Raw genomic sequence first — 18,936 nt, 5'->3', positions numbered from 1 at the left:
ACAGCCGACAACACAGCCGACACCACAGCCGACACCACAGCCGACACCACAGCCGACACCACAGCCGACAACACAGCCGACAACACAGCCGACAACACAGCCGACACCACAGCCGACACCACAGCCGACACCACAGCCGACACCACAGCCGACACCACAGCCGACACCACAGCCAGCAACACAGCCGACACCACAGCCGACACCACAGCCGACACCACAGCCAACAACACAGCCGACAACACAGCCGACAACACAGCCGACAACACAGCCGACACCACAGCCGACACCACAGCCGACAACACAGCCAACAACACAGCCAACAACACAGCCGACAACACAGCCGACACCACAGCCGACAACACAGCCGACAACACAGCCAACAACACAGCCAACAACACACCCAACAACACAGCCAACAACACAGCCAACAACACAGCCAACAACACAGCCAACAACACAGCCAGCAACACAGCCAGCAACACAGTCGACAACACAGCCGACAACACAATCACTTCAAACTGAAGCTGGAAAGGCTGTAAACCAGCTGTACGTCGTCTCATTAGAGCTGTTTTCTATTGACATTTCTTTGTATATATCCATAAAAATGATGCTGATTCATGATTTGGACTGGCTGAGAAACGATGTCTCTCTCGTCCCGACTCCCGACACGTTCATTACTACGGGACAGCTGGAGATCAAATTTCGATATTGAAACCATGTTGCTAATGTCGGAGAGACAGACAACAAGGTTGATACTGTTGAAAACTAAATGTTAGTCGTAAAGGAAATGTGAGATAATGTCAAGATGCTTTTTATAGTCGAGATCAAGTTTATAAATTGCCTGGCTGGGCTGATGAGACAGTAGAATGCTCAGTCAGATGGAACAGGGTACATTTTAACGTCATAGATTTAGCCGGTGATAACTATGTGGAATAGACACCGGCTGGGATCTGGTTTTAACCAATCAGCATTCAGGATTAGACCCCCCCGTTGTATAAATAATGAATAGTGGGTTGACATTGACACTGCATTGTGAGAACATTAGAATATGTATCGCTCAGCAGAATACAGATCGTCTCTCTCTCTGTGGGCAGTACGTCATTACAGTGTTCTGTGTGATATGTCATTACAGTGTACTGTGTGATATGTCATTACAGTGTTCTGTGTGATATGTCATTACAGTGTACTGTGTGATATGTCATTACAGTGTTCTGTGTGATATGTCATTACAGTGGTCTGTGTGATATGTCATTACAGTGTGATATGTCATTACAGTGTACTGTGTGATATGTCATTACAGTGTTCTGTGTGATATGTCATTACAGTGTTCTGTGTGATATGTCATTACAGTGTTCTGTGTGATATGTCATTACAGTGTTCTGTGTGATATGTCATTACAGTGTACTGTGTGATATGTCATTACAGTGTACTGTGTGATATGTCATTACAGTGTACTGTGTGATATGTCATTACAGTGTACTGTGTGATATGTCATTACCGTGTGATATGTCATTGCCGTGCGATATGTCATTACTGTGTGATATGTCATTACTGTGTGATTACAGTGTTCTGTGTGATATGCCATTACTGTGTGATATGTCATTACTGTGTGATATGTCATTACAGTGTTCTGTGTGATATGTCATTACCGTGTGATATGTCATTACAGTGTTCTGTGTGATATGCCATTACAGTGTTCTGTGTGATATGCCATTACAGTGTGATTACAGTGGTCTGTGTGATATGTCATTACTGTGTGATATGTCATTACAGTGTTCTGTGTGATATGTCATTACTGTGTGATTACAGTGTTCTGTGTGATATGCCATTACTGTGTGATATGTCATTACCGTGTGATTACAGTGTTCTGTGTGATATGTCATTACCGTGTGATTACAGTGTTCTGTGTGATATGTCATTACTGTGTGATATGTCATTACTGTGTCATTACAGTGTTATGTGTGATATGTCATTACTGTGTGATATGTCATTACCGTGTGATATGTCATTACTGTGTGATTCCAGTGTTCTGTGTGAAATGTCATTACACCAAAGCATTAACTCAGTTTCGTCTCAATTCGTCGGGTTGTAGAGCCAAGCATAGTACCATTACTGCAGTAAGTAAGGTTGTAGAGCCAAGCATAGTACCATTACTGCAGTAAGTTAGGTTGTAGAGCCAAGCATAGTACCATTACTGCAGTAAGTAAGGTTGTAGAGCCAAGCATAGTACCATTACTGCAGTAAGTAAGGTTGTAGAGCCAAGCATAGTACCATTACTGCAGTAAGTTAGGTTGTAGAGCCAAGCATAGTACCATTACTGCAGTAAGTAAGGTTTTAGAGCCAAGCATAGTACCATTACTGCAGTAAGTTAGGTTTTAGAGCCAAGCATAGTACCATTACTGCAGTAAGTTAGGTTTTAGAGCCAAGCATAGTACCATTACTGCAGTAAGTAAGGTTGTAGAGCCAAGCATAGTACCATTACTGCAGTAAGTAAGGTTGTAGAGCCAAGCATAGTACCATTACTGCAGTAAGTTAGGTTTTAGAGCCAAGCATAGTACCATTACTGCAGTAAGTAAGGTTTTAGAGCCAAGCATAGTACCATTACTGCAGTAAGTAAGGTTGTAGAGCCAAGCATAGTACCATTACTGCAGTAAGTTAGGTTGTAGAGCCAAGCATAGTACCATTACTGCAGTAAGTTAGGTTGTAGAGCCAAGCATAGTACCATTACTGCAGTAAGTTAGGTTGTAGAGCCAAGCATAGTACCATTACTGCAGTAAGGTCTTAGGTGATATTCTAGATGCTCAGGACAAGAAAAATCAAAATTTTTATTGACTTATCGAAGGCCTTCAACACTGTCGACCACGCCCTGCTGTTGGCCTTCCACACTGTTGACCACGCCCTGCTGTTGACCTTCCACACTGTTGACCACGCCCTGCTGTTGGCCTTCCACACTGTTGACCACGCCCTGCTGTTGACCTTCCACACTGTTGACCACGCCCTGCTGTTGGCCTTCAACACTGTTGACCACGCCCTGCTGTTGACCTTCCACACTGTTGACCACGCCCTGCTGTTGACCTTCCACACTGTTGACCACGCCCTACTGTTGACCACGCCCTGCTGTTGGCCTTCCACACTGTTGACCACGCCCTGCTGTTGGCCTTCAACACTGTTGACCACGCCCTGCTGTTGGCCTTCGACACTGTTGACCACGCCCTGCTGTTGACCTTCAACACTGTTGACCACGCCCTGCTGTTGGCCTTCGACACTGTTGACCACGCCCTGCTGTTGGCCTTCGACACTGTTGACCACGCCCTGCTGTTGACCTTCCACACTGTTGACCACACCCTGCTGTTGGCCTTCAACACTGTTGACCACGCCCTGCTGTTGACCTTCCACACTGTTGACCACGCCCTGCTGTTGACCTTCAACACTGTTGACCACGCCCTGCTGTTGACCTTCCACACTGTTGACCACGTCCTGCTGTTGACCTTCCACACTGTTGACCACGCCCTGCTGTTGGCCTTCAACACTGTTGACCACGCCCTGCTGTTGGCCTTCAACACTGTTGACCACGCCCTGCTGTTGACCTTCAACACTGTTGACCACGCCCTGCTGTTGACCTTCCACACTGTTGACCACGCTCTGCTGTTGGCCTTCCACACTGTTGACCACGCCCTGCTGTTGGCCTTCCACACTGTTGACCACGCCCTGCTGTTGGCCTTCCACACTGTTGACCACGCCCTGCTGTTGGCCTTCAACACTGTTGACCACGCCCTGCTGTTGGCCTTCGACACTGTTGACCACGCCCTGCTGTTGACCTTCGACACTGTTGACCACGCCCTGCTGTTGGCCTTCGACACTGTTGACCACACCCTGCTGTTGGCCTTCGACACTGTTGACCACGCCCTGCTGTTGACCTTCCACACTGTTGACCACGCCCTGCTGTTGGCCTTCAACACTGTTGACCACGCCCTGCTGTTGACCTTCCACACTGTTGACCACGCCCTGCTGTTGGCCTTCTACACTGTTGACCACGCCCTGCTGTTGGCCTTCCACACTGTTGACCACGCCCTACTGTTGACCACGCCCTGCTGTTGGCCTTCCACACTGTTGACCACGCCCTGCTGTTGGCCTTCAACACTGTTGACCACGCCCTGCTGTTGGCCTTCGACACTGTTGACCACGCCCTGCTGTTGACCTTCCACACTGTTGACCACGCCCTGCTGTTGGCCTTCAACACTGTTGACCACGCCCTGCTGTTGGCCTTCTACACTGTTGACCACGCCCTGCTGTTGGCCTTCCACACTGTTGACCACGCCCTGCTGTTGGCCTTCCACACTGTTGACCACGCCCTGCTGTTGACCTTCCACACTGTTGACCACGCCCTGCTGTTGGCCTTCCACACTGTTGAACACGCCCTGCTGTTGACCTTCTACACTGTTGACCACGCCCTGCTGTTTGCCTTCAACACTGTCGACCACGCCCTGCTGTTGGCCTTCAACACTGTTGACCACGCCCTGCTGTCGACCACGCCCTGCTGTTGGCCTTCAACACTGTTGACCACGGCCTGCTGTTGGCCTTCAACACTGTCGACCACGCCCTGCTGTTGGCCTTCCACACTGTCGACCACGCCCTGCTGTTGGCCTTCAACACTGTTGACCACGCCCTGCTGTTGACCACGCCCTGCTGTTGGCCTTCAACACTGTTGACCATGCCCTGCTGTTGGCCTTCGACACTGTTGACCACGCCCTGCTGTTGGTCTTCAACACTGTCGACCACGCCCTGCTGTTGGCCTTCAACACTGTCGACCACGCCCTGCTGTCGACCACGCCCTGCTGTTGGCCTTCAACACTGTCGACCACGCCCTGCTGTCGACCACGCCCTGCTGTTGGCCTTCAACACTGTTGACCACGCCCTGCTGTTGACCACGCCCTGCTGTTGGCCTTCAACACTGTTGACCACACCCTACTGTTGGCCTTCAACACTGTTGACCATGCCCTGCTGTTGACCACGCCATGCTGTTGACCACGCCCTGCTGTTGGCCTTCAACACTGTTGACCACGCCCTGCTGTTGGCCTTCAACACTGTTGACCACGCCCTGCTGTTGGCCTTCAACACTGTTGACCATGCCCTGCTGTTGGCCTTCAACACTGTTGACCACGCCCTGCTGTTGGCCTTCAACACTGTTGACCACGCCCTGCTGTTGACCTTCCACACTGTTGACCACGCCCTGCTGTTGACCTTCCACACTGTTGACCACGCCCTGCTGTTGGCCTTCAACACTGTTGACCACGCCCTACTGTTGGCCTTCAACACTGTTGACCACGCCCTGCTGTTGGCCTTCCACACTGTTGACCACGCCCTGCTGTTGGCCTTCAACACTGTTGACCATGCCCTGCTGTTGACCACGCCCTGCTGTTGACCACGCCCTGCTGTTGACCATGCCCTGCTGTTGGCCTTCAACACTGTTGACCACACCCTACTGTTGGCCTTCAACACTGTTGACCACGCCCTGCTGTTGGCCTTCCACACTGTTGACCACGCCCTGCTGTTGGCCTTCAACACTGTTGACCACGCCCTGCTGTTGACTTTCAACACTGTTGACCACGCCCTGCTGTTGGCCTTCAACACTGTTGACCACGCCCTGCTGTTGACTTTCAACACTGTTGACCACGCCCTGCTGTTGGCCTTCCACACTGTTGACCACGCCCTGCTGTTGACCACGCCCTGCTGTTGGCCTTCAACACTGTTGACCATGCCCTGCTGTTGGCCTTCGACACTGTTGACCACGCCCTGCTGTTGGCCTTCAACACTGTTGACCACGCCCTGCTGTTGGCCTTCAACACTGTTGACCACGCCCTGCTGTTGACCTTCAACACTGTTGACCACGCCCTGCTGTTGACCACGCCCTGCTGTTGGCCTTCCACACTGTCGACCACGCCCTGCTGTTGGCCTTCAACACTGTTGACCACGCCCTGCTGTTGGCCTTCAACACTGTCGACCACGCCCTGCTGTTGGCCTTCCACACTGTTGACCACGCCCTGCTGTTGGCCTTCAACACTGTTGACCACGCCCTGCTGTTGGCCTTCCACACTGTTGACCACGCCCTGCTGTTGGCCTTCCACACTGTTGACCACGCCCTGCTGTTGGCCTTCAACACTGTCGACCACGCCCTGCTGTTGTATAGACTAAAACAGGTTTAAGTGTCGATGCATTGATTTGGTTCCAGAACCTGCCTTTCTGACAGAACACAGTGTGTAGCTCAGGAGTTTACCAGGCTTACAAAAGGAGTTCCTCAGGGCTCAATTGTAGGTCCGATCCTTTTCACACGGTATATAAATGATACAGGGAAGACTGTGGACTCTTCAAATCTCCATCTGTATGCCGATGACACAATTATTGATTCTAGCGCGTCTAATATTGAGAAGGCTTTTCAGGACTTTACTGTTGGCTTTTGATGTTAGTCAAAGGCAGCTTTTCTAATTGAAACTTGTTCTTAATGAAAGGAAAACTAAGTCTATGGTTTTCTCTTCCCTGAAAGTTAACAGATGGAGTCACTTGCAGATTTGAACTGTAACAGACCAGCACATTGATTATAATCATAGGGTCACCTCCTATAAGTCTCTTGGGATTTGGTTAGATTAAAAGTTTAATTTTAAACAGCACAATCGATACCTTGACCAAGAAACTGAGGTTGAAATTGTGTTTCTATTACAGGAACAAATCTTGCCTTTCAATGTTAGTCAGAAAATATCTTGTTCAAAGCACCTTTTTTTATTTTTTTTTTAATCAGTGCTGGATGATGGTGATATTGTCTATATGCAGGCCTCCACCCGTCGTCGTCCCCGTCCTCTCTCGCCCAGGTCTTTATACAGGCACCCTCTCTCCTCCTCCACCTGTCGTCCTCGTCGTCCCCGTCCTCTCCTCCACCCATCGTCGTCCCCGTCCTCTCCTCCACCCGTCGTCGTCCTCTCCTCCACCCGTCGTCGTCCTCTCCTCCACCCGTCGTCGTCCCCGTCCTCTCCTCCACCCGTCGTCGTCCCCGTCCTCTCCTCCACCCGTCGTCGTCCCCGTCCTCTCCTCCACCCGTCGTCGTCCCCGTCCTCTCCTCCACCCGTCGTCGTCCCCGTCCTCTCCTCCACCCGTCGTTGTCCCCGTCCTCTCCTCCACCCGTCGTCCTCTCCTCCACCCGTCGTCGTCCCCGTCCTCTCCTCCACCACCTGTTGTCCTCTCCTCCACCTGTCGTTGTCCCCGTCCTCTCCTCCACCCGTCGTCGTCCCCGTCCTCTCCTCCACCTGTCGTTGTCCCCGTCCTCTCCTCCACCTGTCGTTGTCCCCGTCCTCTCCTCCACCCGTCGTTGTCCCCGTCCTCTCCTCCACCCGTCGTTGTCCCCGTCCTCACCTCCACCCGTCGTCGTCCCCGTCCTCTCCTCCACCTGTTGTCGTCCTCTCCTCCACCCGTCGTCGTCGTCACCGTCCTCTCCTCCACCCGTCGTCGTCCCCGTCCTCTCCTCCACCCGTCGTCGTCCCCGTCCTCTCCTCCACCCGTCGTCGTCCCCGTCCTCTCCAGTCATTATGGTTGTGACTGACTCTGAGGTCTGTTTCTCTCTGTCCTCCAGTAGAAACAGCCTGGTGTGTCTCTGTCTTCATCCCTGTTCCTGCAGGAGAGGAAAGGCTTTCTCATCAGTCATGAATTCATTCATTATCTTTTTCTCACAGTTATTTGAGGTTCTGTATAACATGCTGGAGTAGAAGGTTCTGTATAACATGCTGGAGTAGAAGGTTCTGTATAACATGCTGGAGTAGAAGGTTCTGTATAACATGCTGGAGTAGAAGGTTCTGTATAACATGCTGGAGTAGAAGGTTCTGTATAACATGCTGGAGTAGAAGGTTCTGTATAACATGCTGGAGTAGAAGGTTCTGTATAACATGCTGGAGTAGAAGGTTCTGTATAACATGCTGGAGTAGAAGGTTCTGTATAACATGCTGGAGTAGAAGTCATTTCATGCTGATCTGCCCTTGATGTAGTGCTGATCTGTACTTAGTGATATAAATATTAATTGTTTCTTCTCCCTCCCCCCACCCTCTCTCTCTCTCTCCCCCCTCCCTCTCTCTCTCTCCCCCCCTCCCTCTCTCTCTCCCCCCCTCCCTCTCTCTCTCTCCCCCCTCCCTCTCTCTCTCCCCCCCTCCCTCTCTCTCCCCCCCTCCCTCTCTCTCCCCCCCCCCTCCCTCTCATTCTCTCTCCCCCTCCCTCTCATTTTCTCTCCCTCCATCTCATTGTCTCTCTCCCTCCCTCCCTCTCATTGTCTCTCTCCCTCCCTCTCATTGTCTCTCTCCCTCCCTCTCATTGTCTCTCTCCCTCCCTCTCATTGTCTCTCTCCCTCCCTCTCATTGTCTCTCTCCCTCCCTCTCATTGTCTCTCTCCCTCCCTCTCATTGTCTCTCTCCCTCCCTCTCATTGTCTCTCTCCCTCCCTCTCATTGTCTCTCTCCCTCCCTCTCATTGTCTCTCTCCCTCCCTCTCATTGTCTCTCTCCCTCCCTCTCATTGTCTCTCTCCCTCCCTCTCATTGTCTCTCTCCCTCCCTCTCATTGTCTCTCTCCCTCCCTCTCATTGTCTCTCTCCCTCCCTCTCATTGTCTCTCTCCCTCCCTCTCATTGTCTCTCTCCCTCCCTCTCATTGTCTCTCTCCCTCCCTCTCATTGTCTCTCTCCCTCCCTCTCATTGTCTCTCTCCCTCCCTCTCATTGTCTCTCTCCCTCCCTCTCATTGTCTCTCTCCCTCCCTCTCATTGTCTCTCTCCCTCCCTCTCATTGTCTCTCTCCCTCCCTCTCATTGTCTCTCTCCCCACCAGAGTAAGCCTACCTACTCCTTAGCCAGTGAGGTGAAGGAGAGGAAGAAGTTGCAGACTGAGGAGAAGGAGAAATCTCCCGTTATGCTGTCTTCCGACGGGTCCACTACAGAGAACGGACTGGAGCAGAGAGAGGAGGGGGGACTGGAGGAGAGGGAGGAGGGACTGGAGGAGGAGAGGGAGGAGGAGGGGGAAGTGGAGGAGAGTGAGGTAGAGCAGCTGAAAGATCAGGTCATGGAGGTGAGAGAAAGCAGGGCTGTGAATATCCAACCAGAAAGTGCCTTTAGCAGCGACTCCAAGATGTGCAATACTAACCCCCGCCTAAATGCACTAAACACAGACGGCGCCTGTCTCAGAGACGCGGCAGAACCTCTGAGGGCAGCCGCCTCTGTCTTACAAACAGAAGAGTAAAAATGAAAACTATGTTTTTGTAGAGAGGGTGAAGAACGAGTGAGAGGATGTAAGGAAGCCTACAGTTGCTGTTCCATATTGTATGCATTCCAAACAGCTCCCTATATAGTGCAGTAGTTTTGACCAGAGGGCCCCCCCCCCCCCCCCCCCCAGGGTTATACTTCCCATAGGCCTCTGGTCGAAAGTAGTGCACTACATGGGCAATAAGGTGCCATTTGGAATATGTGTATCTTTACCCCTCTGTAGAGAACATGAGAAAATTTAATTCAGACCCCCTTTTTCGATGACGTCAACCGGATTAAAAAAAAACCCAGAATGAGGATAATTTCTCCTTTTTTAACAAGAGATCTGAGCAGACCAGTACTAAACAGAATAAATACTATTAGCTACAGAGGACTGGGCCAGTCAGTCCACTCCACTCTCTCTCCGCTGATATCGACATGATATCGACCGTGATACGACCATGGTTTGTGTCCCAAATGTGACATCCTATTCCCTACATAGTGCACTACTTTTGACCAGGACCCATTAGGGTTGACAATTGGACTCTGGTCAAAAGTAGTGCACTACGTAGGGAATAGGAGGCCAGTCTCAGACTGGTAAAAGAGAACGGTACTTTTACCCTTATTCTTAAGATAATACTGAAACCACAACGCGTTTGTCTCCTGTTAGTTCCTTATAGGTTAAGATGCTCCTCCAGTATATACTTGGCACCATATATTTGCCATTGTAACTTTGTTGTCACAGTAAATAACGTTTTGAGAGTTTTAACAACAGTGAAGCAGATGGAGTCACAGGATGCTTCCCAAATGGCACCCTAGTCCGTATATAGTGCACTACTTTAGACGTGGATAGATGAAAATGGATTTATTGGATCATTTAAAAAAACACAGCCACACGTGGATAATGCATTTAAAAACACACGGCGATAATGCATTTAAAAACACATGGCGATAATGCATTTAAAAACACATGGCGATAATGCATTTAAAAACACACGTGGATAATGCATTTAAAAACACACGCGTATAATGCATTTAAAAACACACGTGGATAATGCATTTAAAACCACACGTGGATAATGCATTTAAAACCACACGTGGATAATGCATTCAAAAACATATGCGGATAACGCATTTAAAAACACATGCGGGTAATGCATTTAAAAACACGCACAGATAATGCATTTAAAAACACACGTGGATAATGCATTTAAAAACACAAACACACGGCGATAATGCATTTAAAAAGACACATGGATAATGTATTTAAAACCACACGTGGATAATGCATTTAAAAACACACGTGGATAATGCATTTGAAAACACAGCCGCACGTGGATAATACATTTAAAAACACACGTGGATAATGCATTTAAAAACACACGTGGATAATGCATTTAAAAACACGTGGATAATGCATTTTAAAAATCATGAAAATGTATTTTCATTTTGGTCCCCTTTTAAATAAATAAAACTAGGTTACAATAGTAGCTACTAGCTAAATCAGTCTGATTAGATCAGCTAATTTAGTGTGTTTTTTATTTATTTTAAATTATTTAACTTCGATCAAGTCTGAGTTCTTCTTGAAGCTTCCAGCAGATGGTCGTGAGGATCTGGATGTTCATAGCTGTACGGTAGATGGTCAGAGGAGGTGGTGATGACTGTTCAGAGGAGGGAGGCGGTGATGACTGGTCAGAGGAGGGAGGCGGTGATGACTGGTCAGAGGAGGGAGGCGGTGATGACTGGTCAGAGGAGGGAGGTGGTGATGACTGGTCAGAGGAGGGAGGCGGTGATGACTGGTCAGAGGAGGGAGGCGGTGATGACTGGTCAGAGGAGGGAGGCGGTGATGACTGGTCAGAGGAGGGAGGCGGTGATGACTGGTCAGAGGAGGGAGGCGGTGATGACTGGTCAGAGGAGGGAGGCGGTGATGACTGGTCAGAGGAGGGAGGTGGTGATGACTGGTCAGAGGAGGGAGGCGGTGATGACTGGTCAGAGGAGGGAGGCGGTGATGACTGGTCAGAGGAGGTGGTGATGACTGGTCAGAGGAGGGAGGCGGTGATGACTGGTCAGAGGAGGTGGTGATGACTGGTCAGAGGAGGGAGGCGGTGATGACTGGTCAGAGGAGGGAGGCGGTGATGACTGGTCAGAGGAGGGAGGTGGTGATGACTGGTCAGAGGAGGGAGGTGGTGATGACTGGTCAGAGGAGGGAGGCGGTGATGACTGGTCAGAGGAGGGAGGCGGTGATGACTGGTCAGAGGAGGGAGGCGGTGATGACTGGTCAGAGGAGGGAGGTGGTGATGACTGGTCAGAGGAGGGAGGTGGTGATGACTGGTCAGAGGAGGGAGGTGGTGATGACTGGTCAGAGGAGGGAGGTGGTGATGACTGGTCAGAGGGAGGCGGTGATGACTGGTCAGAGGAGGGAGGCGGTGATGACTGGTCAGAGGAGGGAGGCGGTGATGACTGGTCAGAGGAGGGAGGCGGTGATGACTGGTCAGAGGGAGGGAGGCGGTGATGACTGGTCAGAGGAGGGAGGTGGTGATGACTGGTCAGAGGGAGGCGGTGATGACTGGTCAGAGGAGGGAGGTGGTGATGACTGGTCAGAGGAGGGAGGCGGTGATGACTGGTCAGAGGAGGGAGGCGGTGATGACTGGTCAGAGGAGGTGGTGATGACTGGTCAGAGGAGGGAGGTGGTGATGACTGGTCAGAGGAGGGAGGTGGTGATGACTGGTCAGAGGGAGGTGGTGATGACTGGTCAGAGGAGGGAGGCGGTGATGACTGGTCAGAGGAGGGAGGCGGTGATGACTGGTCAGAGGAGGGAGGCGGTGATGACTGGTCAGAGGAGGGAGGCGGTGATGACTGGTCAGAGGAGGGAGGTGGTGATGACTGGTCAGAGGAGGGAGGTGGTGATGACTGGTCAGAGGAGGGAGGTGGTGATGACTGGTCAGAGGAGGGAGGTGGTGATGACTGGTCAGAGGAGGGAGGTGGTGATGACTGGTCAGAGGAGGGAGGTGGTGATGACTGGTCAGAGGAGGGAGGTGGTGATGACTGGTCAGAGGAGGTGGTGATGACTGGTCAGAGGAGGGAGGCGGTGATGACTGGTCAGAGGAGGGAGGCGGTGATGACTGGTCAGAGGAGGGAGGTGGTGATGACTGGTCAGAGGAGGGAGGTGGTGATGACTGGTCAGAGGAGGGAGGCGGTGATGACTGGTCAGAGGAGGGAGGCGGTGATGACTGGTCAGAGGAGGGAGGCGGTGATGACTGGTCAGAGGAGGGAGGCGGTGATGACTGGTCAGAGGAGGGAGGTGGTGATGACTGGTCAGAGGAGGGAGGTGTCGAATCAATTAGTATTACTTACAATCTATAGTTGCCATGGCGGCTCATGGAAATTCTGTACACGTTTTATGTAAATATATATATATATTTTTTTTTACAAACGTTTAGTTTTTTTTTTAATAGCAACATGAGTGTAGATCAAGTTTTGATATCATGAATTGTATTACTTCCCATAAATGTATTAAAATGCTAGCTGGTGTTTTATTCAGATTAAACCTATTGGCTTTGGATTGTTTTTCCCAACTAGGAGGACTGTGGGCTATGCATATTCATTCATACATATTCATTCTGGTCCCCCGTGGGGAATGAACCCACAACCCTGGCGTTGCAAGCGCCATGCTCTACCAACTGAGCCACACGGGACCACGTGCAAATATTAGGTGTCCAAAGGTCTTAGAGACTTACCCAGAAAGACACACAGCTGTAATTGCTGCCAAAAGTGATTCTAACATCTATTGACTCAGGGGGTTTAATACTTATCTAATCAAAATATATTAGTGTTTTCTTTTCCATACATTTTTTTTAAAACATTTTTTTTTTTTTTTTTTTACAAATGTTAGAATTTTTCTTCCACTTTGACATTGCAGAGTATTTTGTGTAGATCGTTGACAATTAAAAAAAAAAAAAAAACAATTAAATCAATTTTAATCTCACAAAACAAAATGTGGACAAAGTCAAGAGGTGTGAATACTTGCTGAAGGCCCTGTATGTTATATACCATTAGGTCCTATACGAATATACAAGGTTATATATAGGGCTCTGATCGCAGTGGCCCCTTATTGTGTTCAGATCTGCAGACGTTGTTTAAATGATTAATTACTGTAGTAGATTAAAACCCCTGCATCTTTATTTACCTAGCCTATATGTTATACTTTAGCTATTATTAAAAAAAATAAAATAAACATTGCAAGAAATAAAAGTTATTTTAAAAACAAATCAAAAAAAGAGATGCTAAACAGTTCTTCAACCAACCAATCAACCCTGACGTGTGTCAAACCAACCAATCAACCCTGACGTGTGTCAAACCAACCAATCAACCCTGACGTGTGTCAAACCAACCAATCAACCCTGACGTGTGTCAAACCGCCGTCAGCGAACAATGTGGTTTCCTTGACGATCCAACATAGTTACTACCGCGCTCCGTTTCAACTCCACTTTCTGCATGGTTCCACCATTTTAAACGGTGCGTCGTTATGATGCATGTCCCCCCCCACCCCACCCCCACCCCCCTCATCCCGACATAGAGAACTGAGGCCGCTGGCTCGTCTAAATACAGAGGTTAATAGCCAGCGTTACCAGGCTGGTATAACTGTTATAGTCACCAATCAAATGATCTACTTTTTAACCGTTTTAAATGTATTGTGATATTGGGATTTAATCAACCACAACAACAAACTAGACTACATGTATCTATTCTAGCCAACTTTGAATATTGTTAAATAACCCTGATGTTACTACTCCTCACTGCGCTCTGTTGCCGTTTTCCGCTATTGATATTAGTAACCCGTCTCTCTTAACTGTGGAACTATATTCCCTATGTGATGCACTACCGTGGAATGCTGGGAGATTCAGCGTCATCTTTTTTTTTTTTTTTAAACATATTGACTTTTACTGTTCTCTGTTGCCAGGGAGACGGAGATTTGTGGTACGGGTCCAGTGGGACTCTGGCAAGTAGTGTCCCTAATGGGCCCTGGTCAAAGGTCAAAGGTAATGCAATGCATAGGGAAAAAAGGTGCCATTTGAAACGCAGGCATATAAAAAAAAGTAAAAAAAACTGTTTATGAAATGCTTTTGATTTGAAGAAGCCCCTTTTTATGTAGCTGAGTTGGCACGATGCCCCTCAGAGAGACTTTAGCATCAAGTACATTTGGATATTTACTTTTTAGTGTTTAACTCAGACTTATTGTACTTCTGTTACCAGAATCATTAATAACTACTTTTTCCATGTAATTCTCCTGAAGCTTTTCTTCACACTCTAGTAAACAGAGAAACGGTGTACCCCCAGCCCCCCCCCCCCCCTGCAAGAGCTATATAGGATATGAGTATGTAAGAGCTATATAGGATACCTTGACGTAAGTTGACAAGAATTTTCTGCCTAACTCATATGGGTTGTTAAAGAATGAACTACTGTTGGTTGATGATTGAGTGTGATGTATTTGAAGGCAATTGAATGCAACTTACAATGCTTAATAAAATTATATTATTTTAGTATAATTTGCTTTTTTATTATCATATAATACATCATATCAATTTTTTTTGTGTGGCTAATATCTATCTTTTTCTTTTTTTTGTGTGATCCAATCTTTGACATTTTTCACAAAGTATAACAAAATGGAGAATAGACATTTTTTTATACACCACAGTAATTCTGTCGTTGCTGACTCGGACCTCTGTGTAGCAGATTCATTCATAAAAATACAATGTATCAATGTCGTTTAAATGTACAGTAGCTATTCACAGCAATCCACTGTAGCTAATTCAGTCAGAGAAACAATCGGATGACTGTGTAATTAATCTGTAATGGTCTAAGGAAAAGTCAATTACACTTCAAACCACTAATTATAATTTCAGTCTCTACCCTGTTTGATCTCATAGTGTCTTAGTCCAAGATGTACTCTTAAGGAACCTACCATTATCCCTTATTAAGGTCCAAGGACCTTGTATGTTCTTTTCAGAGGTAGACTGACTCTGCCAGTCAAATAGTCCATCTCAACGTGAATCGATTATCAATTCCGGTACGGTTCTAGAAATACAAAGCCCTTAACTTTCATATCACAATAAAATTATTTCACAAATGAAAAATATACTCTTACTGCACTGTCTTAACCGGCTTTATCACAGTTGCAGCGGACGCGTTTCTGGCGTCCTTCCGTTATTAAACACATGCTAGATAGCTAACGTTCATTCGGTGGTCTGTCTAACTTCTGTCTTCTGTAAACCCGCTGTAACGTGGAGATATGGGCGCATGGAAGCACAAACACTAACCCTATAAATGCGTGTATCAATTGAACATTTATTTTTTACTTCTTCTTGCTGATATGAAAGATCAGGTTTTTGTGCTTTCAATACCGTACTGCAAGCGATACGTGTTAATGTTCAGACCGAGCAGCGGGGCGCTTAACGAAAGTCCCCGGTACAGAAGACGCCTTCATCCGGTGACTCTTATGTGGCATGAAAGTCATGAACAAGGGCTTAAGTGTGTCAATACCACCTACGGGAAAATAAACGGTCTTTTACCTCATTTTGATCCATCACTATTTAATAAAGTAATACATTATGAAATTGATAATTACATTTTGATATAGCTTTTTTTTTTTGCATACAGCGCAGAGTATAAATAGGGAGATAAACAGCTGGTTATATTTATTTTTTATTAAATAATATATTTATGTTAATTAAAACGGATTGATATAAGACGAAAATGTAGGTTATATATATATATGGATGCATTATAATCATGATAACGGTTGGCTCCATCTCATCTCCGTTATGTCCCGCGGTGATACGGACACAATCTATATTTGATCGAGCAGGTAAACATCGGTCAATTTCTCTACCGACAACCGTACGAATAACGCTTAACGATTTGGAACGTCCCGGGATCCCCGCTGAAACAGCTGCACCGTTCGTGAGATTCATTCATCTGATGCGAGCCAGCGAAGAGTACTGGACGGTTTTCCACGCTGACGTAACAGATATTACAATGCAACGAGAATAGATGTTCAGTCGGTTTGTGAGCGGTTCAATACTGTACAGCGAGCAGGGGGCAGGAAAACAATGATGCACCTCAGGAACGTTATCGACCTCGGCGCTACATCATCAACACGATAACCACCTCAATGCAACATCAGCGGATGCTCGGCTTTTGGGATTTCCATTAATGTCCAACGGAACGGGCTAGCTTGTGCTTGTGGAAGGTTTTCATCTTGTATTTTGTTGCAGGAGAGTTGCTGCTGCCCCGTTTCTCTCCCTCCTATCCGACGTTGTTGTCAATGATCAAACATGGCGACTGTACCAGTATATTGCATCTGCAGATTGCCGTACGACGTTACTCAGTTTATGATCGAATGTGACGCCTGCAAGGACTGGTTTCACGGAAGGTAATTGTTTCAACCTATCGGGGGGATTTTGTGTCCGTTTGCATTGTATTTATCCGGGTGTTTTAGTGCTTTGACAGTTTGTTGCACTCTGTCCACATCTGAATTAGCACAAGAGCGAGGCCGCTTGAAGAAGGCGGAGTTAAATATACACCACTCGGTTGTGACATTAGCGCAAAAACATGTTTCTCCCAGCTATGTAGTCATTTTAATATTCTACTTGTTTGCATGATTTCGTTGTATTTCTACGAGCATTTCCCCCGCTGTATGTCGTGTGTCTACATTAGCATTGTTGTGGCGGAGCAGCGTCGGATAGAACCGAACAGTTGGTGTCTACAACAGACCGCCGAGACGCTTTTCAGTCTGCATCATGTTCACATGTCCCACCGTTCAAATCACATCGGAACAGCGGCGTTTATTTGACACTTTGATTGTTTTATTGCTTGGTCACGTTGTAAAACCGTTTAGAAAAGCACGAGTCCAACTCTCCTCTGACAATAGCCCGCTCCCGTCCAGCCAGGCGGTTTGAATCCCCTTTCATAGCCGAATAAACTCAACTCCACGATTTATGATGGAGTTGTGCGGCGACCAGTGTCAGTGGACTGGAGTTCAAACGTCACATAAATAGAGTTTATATATTCTTTAAACTACGGATTTCAGCACCCAAAGAACAGCCGATATTTACACAGGATAATGCCTTTCTTTGGGTGCTGAAATCCCTGGTGTTTGACAACTTCATTGTATTTTAACGTCGGAACTACGGCCTCACTAGTCGCCGCTCAACTCCGTCTAAACGGAGCGGTTGACTTTAGTCGGCTTGCCCATTGATAGACGTTGCAGCGTTGCTTTGTTGACTGACTAGATTTTTTTTACTGGAAAAATGTGCAAATGACTTGAAGGTTACATCTACACGTCATGTATTTGAAACGACTCTATTCGCCGATAATAATGGAAATCTGCCGCGTCTTTTTTTCGCTCCATTTCGTTTTTTGTGGTGATGTCCTTTGTACGTTTTAATGTCCCCAAATATAGGGCAGTAAACCCTTAACTAATGGTGGGAATCGGATCATTTTCTATTTCGATCACTTATTCTAAACAGAAAATAGTAAACAGGCGTTTCAAATGAAAGGAAGATATTTACGCGCGGTAACGTTAACCCTTCGGTACGAGGCTGGATATAATGTATAATTCCGCTGCCCGCTACAATGTACTGGATCACCCGACGAAACATTCGTTTACAACAAATATATGGCTAAAATCATCGATGCGAGTCTAGCGATGCCTTATTATTCGCGTGAATATCACGAAACGTGGCCGATGCGAGCAATGCACGTCCACCCGGAGGTCTCGGCTGATATATTGGGCTTATTTATGGATGCTATCTAGCCTTTTTATGATGATGATGGCACATTAGCTATTGTCCCTGACACTGTTGAATGTAGTAGCCTAAAAACCCATAATATGGTCTCTATAATTCACTCTTCATACTAAAGGGGGTGCCCTTACAGAACTAGCTAAGTACAATATCGTGTTAAACTACTATTACACTAAGTAGGCTAGGCTATTAGTTCATCCCCAACATGCCTGGTAGTGTACATATTTAATAGCTGATACGTGATCAATGTATTTACATAATTGATTGAACAGGTCAGACATGATGATTCCCTCTCTCATTTGCTGTCTCTGTGCTGTTAGTTATTCACCTGTCTGTCTCTGTGCTGTTAGTTATTCACCTGTCTGTCTCTGTGCTGTTAGTTATTCACCTGTCTGTCTCTCTGCTGTTAGTTATTCACCTGTCTGTCTCTCTGCTGTTAGTTATTCACCTGTCTGTCTCTGTGCTGTTAGTTATTCACCTGTCTGTCTCTGTGCTGTTAGTTATTCACCTGTCTGTCTCTCTGCTGTTAGTTATTCACCTGTCTGTCTCTGTGCTGTTAGTTATTCACCTGTCTGTCTCTCTGCTGTTAGTTATTCACCTGTCTGTCTCTGTGCTGTTAGTTATTCACCTGTCTGTCTCTGTGCTGTTAGTTATTCACCTGTCTGTCTCTCTGCTGTTAGTTATTCACCTGTCTGTCTCTGTGCTGTTAGTTATTCACCTGTCTGTCTCTCTGCTGTTAGTTATTCACCTGTCTGTCTCTGTGCTGTTAGTTATTCACCTGTCTGTCTCTGTGCTGTTAGTTATTCACCTGTCTGTCTCTCTGCTGTTAGTTATTCACCTGTCTGTCTCTGTGCTGTTAGTTATTCACCTGTC

At 47.4% G+C, this 18,936-nt stretch overlaps 2 protein-coding genes across 4 annotated transcripts in view; both read left to right on the top strand.

The window, feature by feature from the left end:
- LOC129815844 (constitutive coactivator of PPAR-gamma-like protein 1 homolog) overlaps positions 1-9,402 on the top strand; it is a 37,025-nt gene extending 27,623 nt beyond the window's left edge. For both annotated transcript variants that reach the window (XM_055870004.1, XM_055870005.1), the window contains exon 5: positions 8,850-9,402. In XM_055870004.1, coding sequence (XP_055725979.1) covers positions 8,850-9,257 — 408 coding nt within the window. In that variant the 3' untranslated portion in view covers positions 9,258-9,402. The remainder of the gene's footprint in view (positions 1-8,849) is intronic.
- Positions 9,403-16,043: 6,641 nt separating this feature from the next.
- LOC129815843 (lysine-specific demethylase phf2-like) overlaps positions 16,044-18,936 on the top strand; it is a 278,038-nt gene continuing 275,145 nt past the window's right edge. Inside the window, exon 1 of one of the 2 annotated variants that reach the window (XM_055870000.1) lies at positions 16,044-16,691. In XM_055870000.1, coding sequence (XP_055725975.1) covers positions 16,594-16,691 — 98 coding nt within the window. In that variant the 5' untranslated portion in view covers positions 16,044-16,593. The remainder of the gene's footprint in view (positions 16,692-18,936) is intronic. The other variant, XM_055870001.1, reaches the window with a different exon arrangement.

The sequence above is a fragment of the Salvelinus fontinalis genome, chromosome 18, assembly GCF_029448725.1.
Source record: "Salvelinus fontinalis isolate EN_2023a chromosome 18, ASM2944872v1, whole genome shotgun sequence".
Classification (NCBI taxonomy): Eukaryota; Metazoa; Chordata; class Actinopteri; order Salmoniformes; family Salmonidae; genus Salvelinus; species Salvelinus fontinalis.
This window is presented reverse-complemented; position numbering and strand designations above follow the sequence as displayed.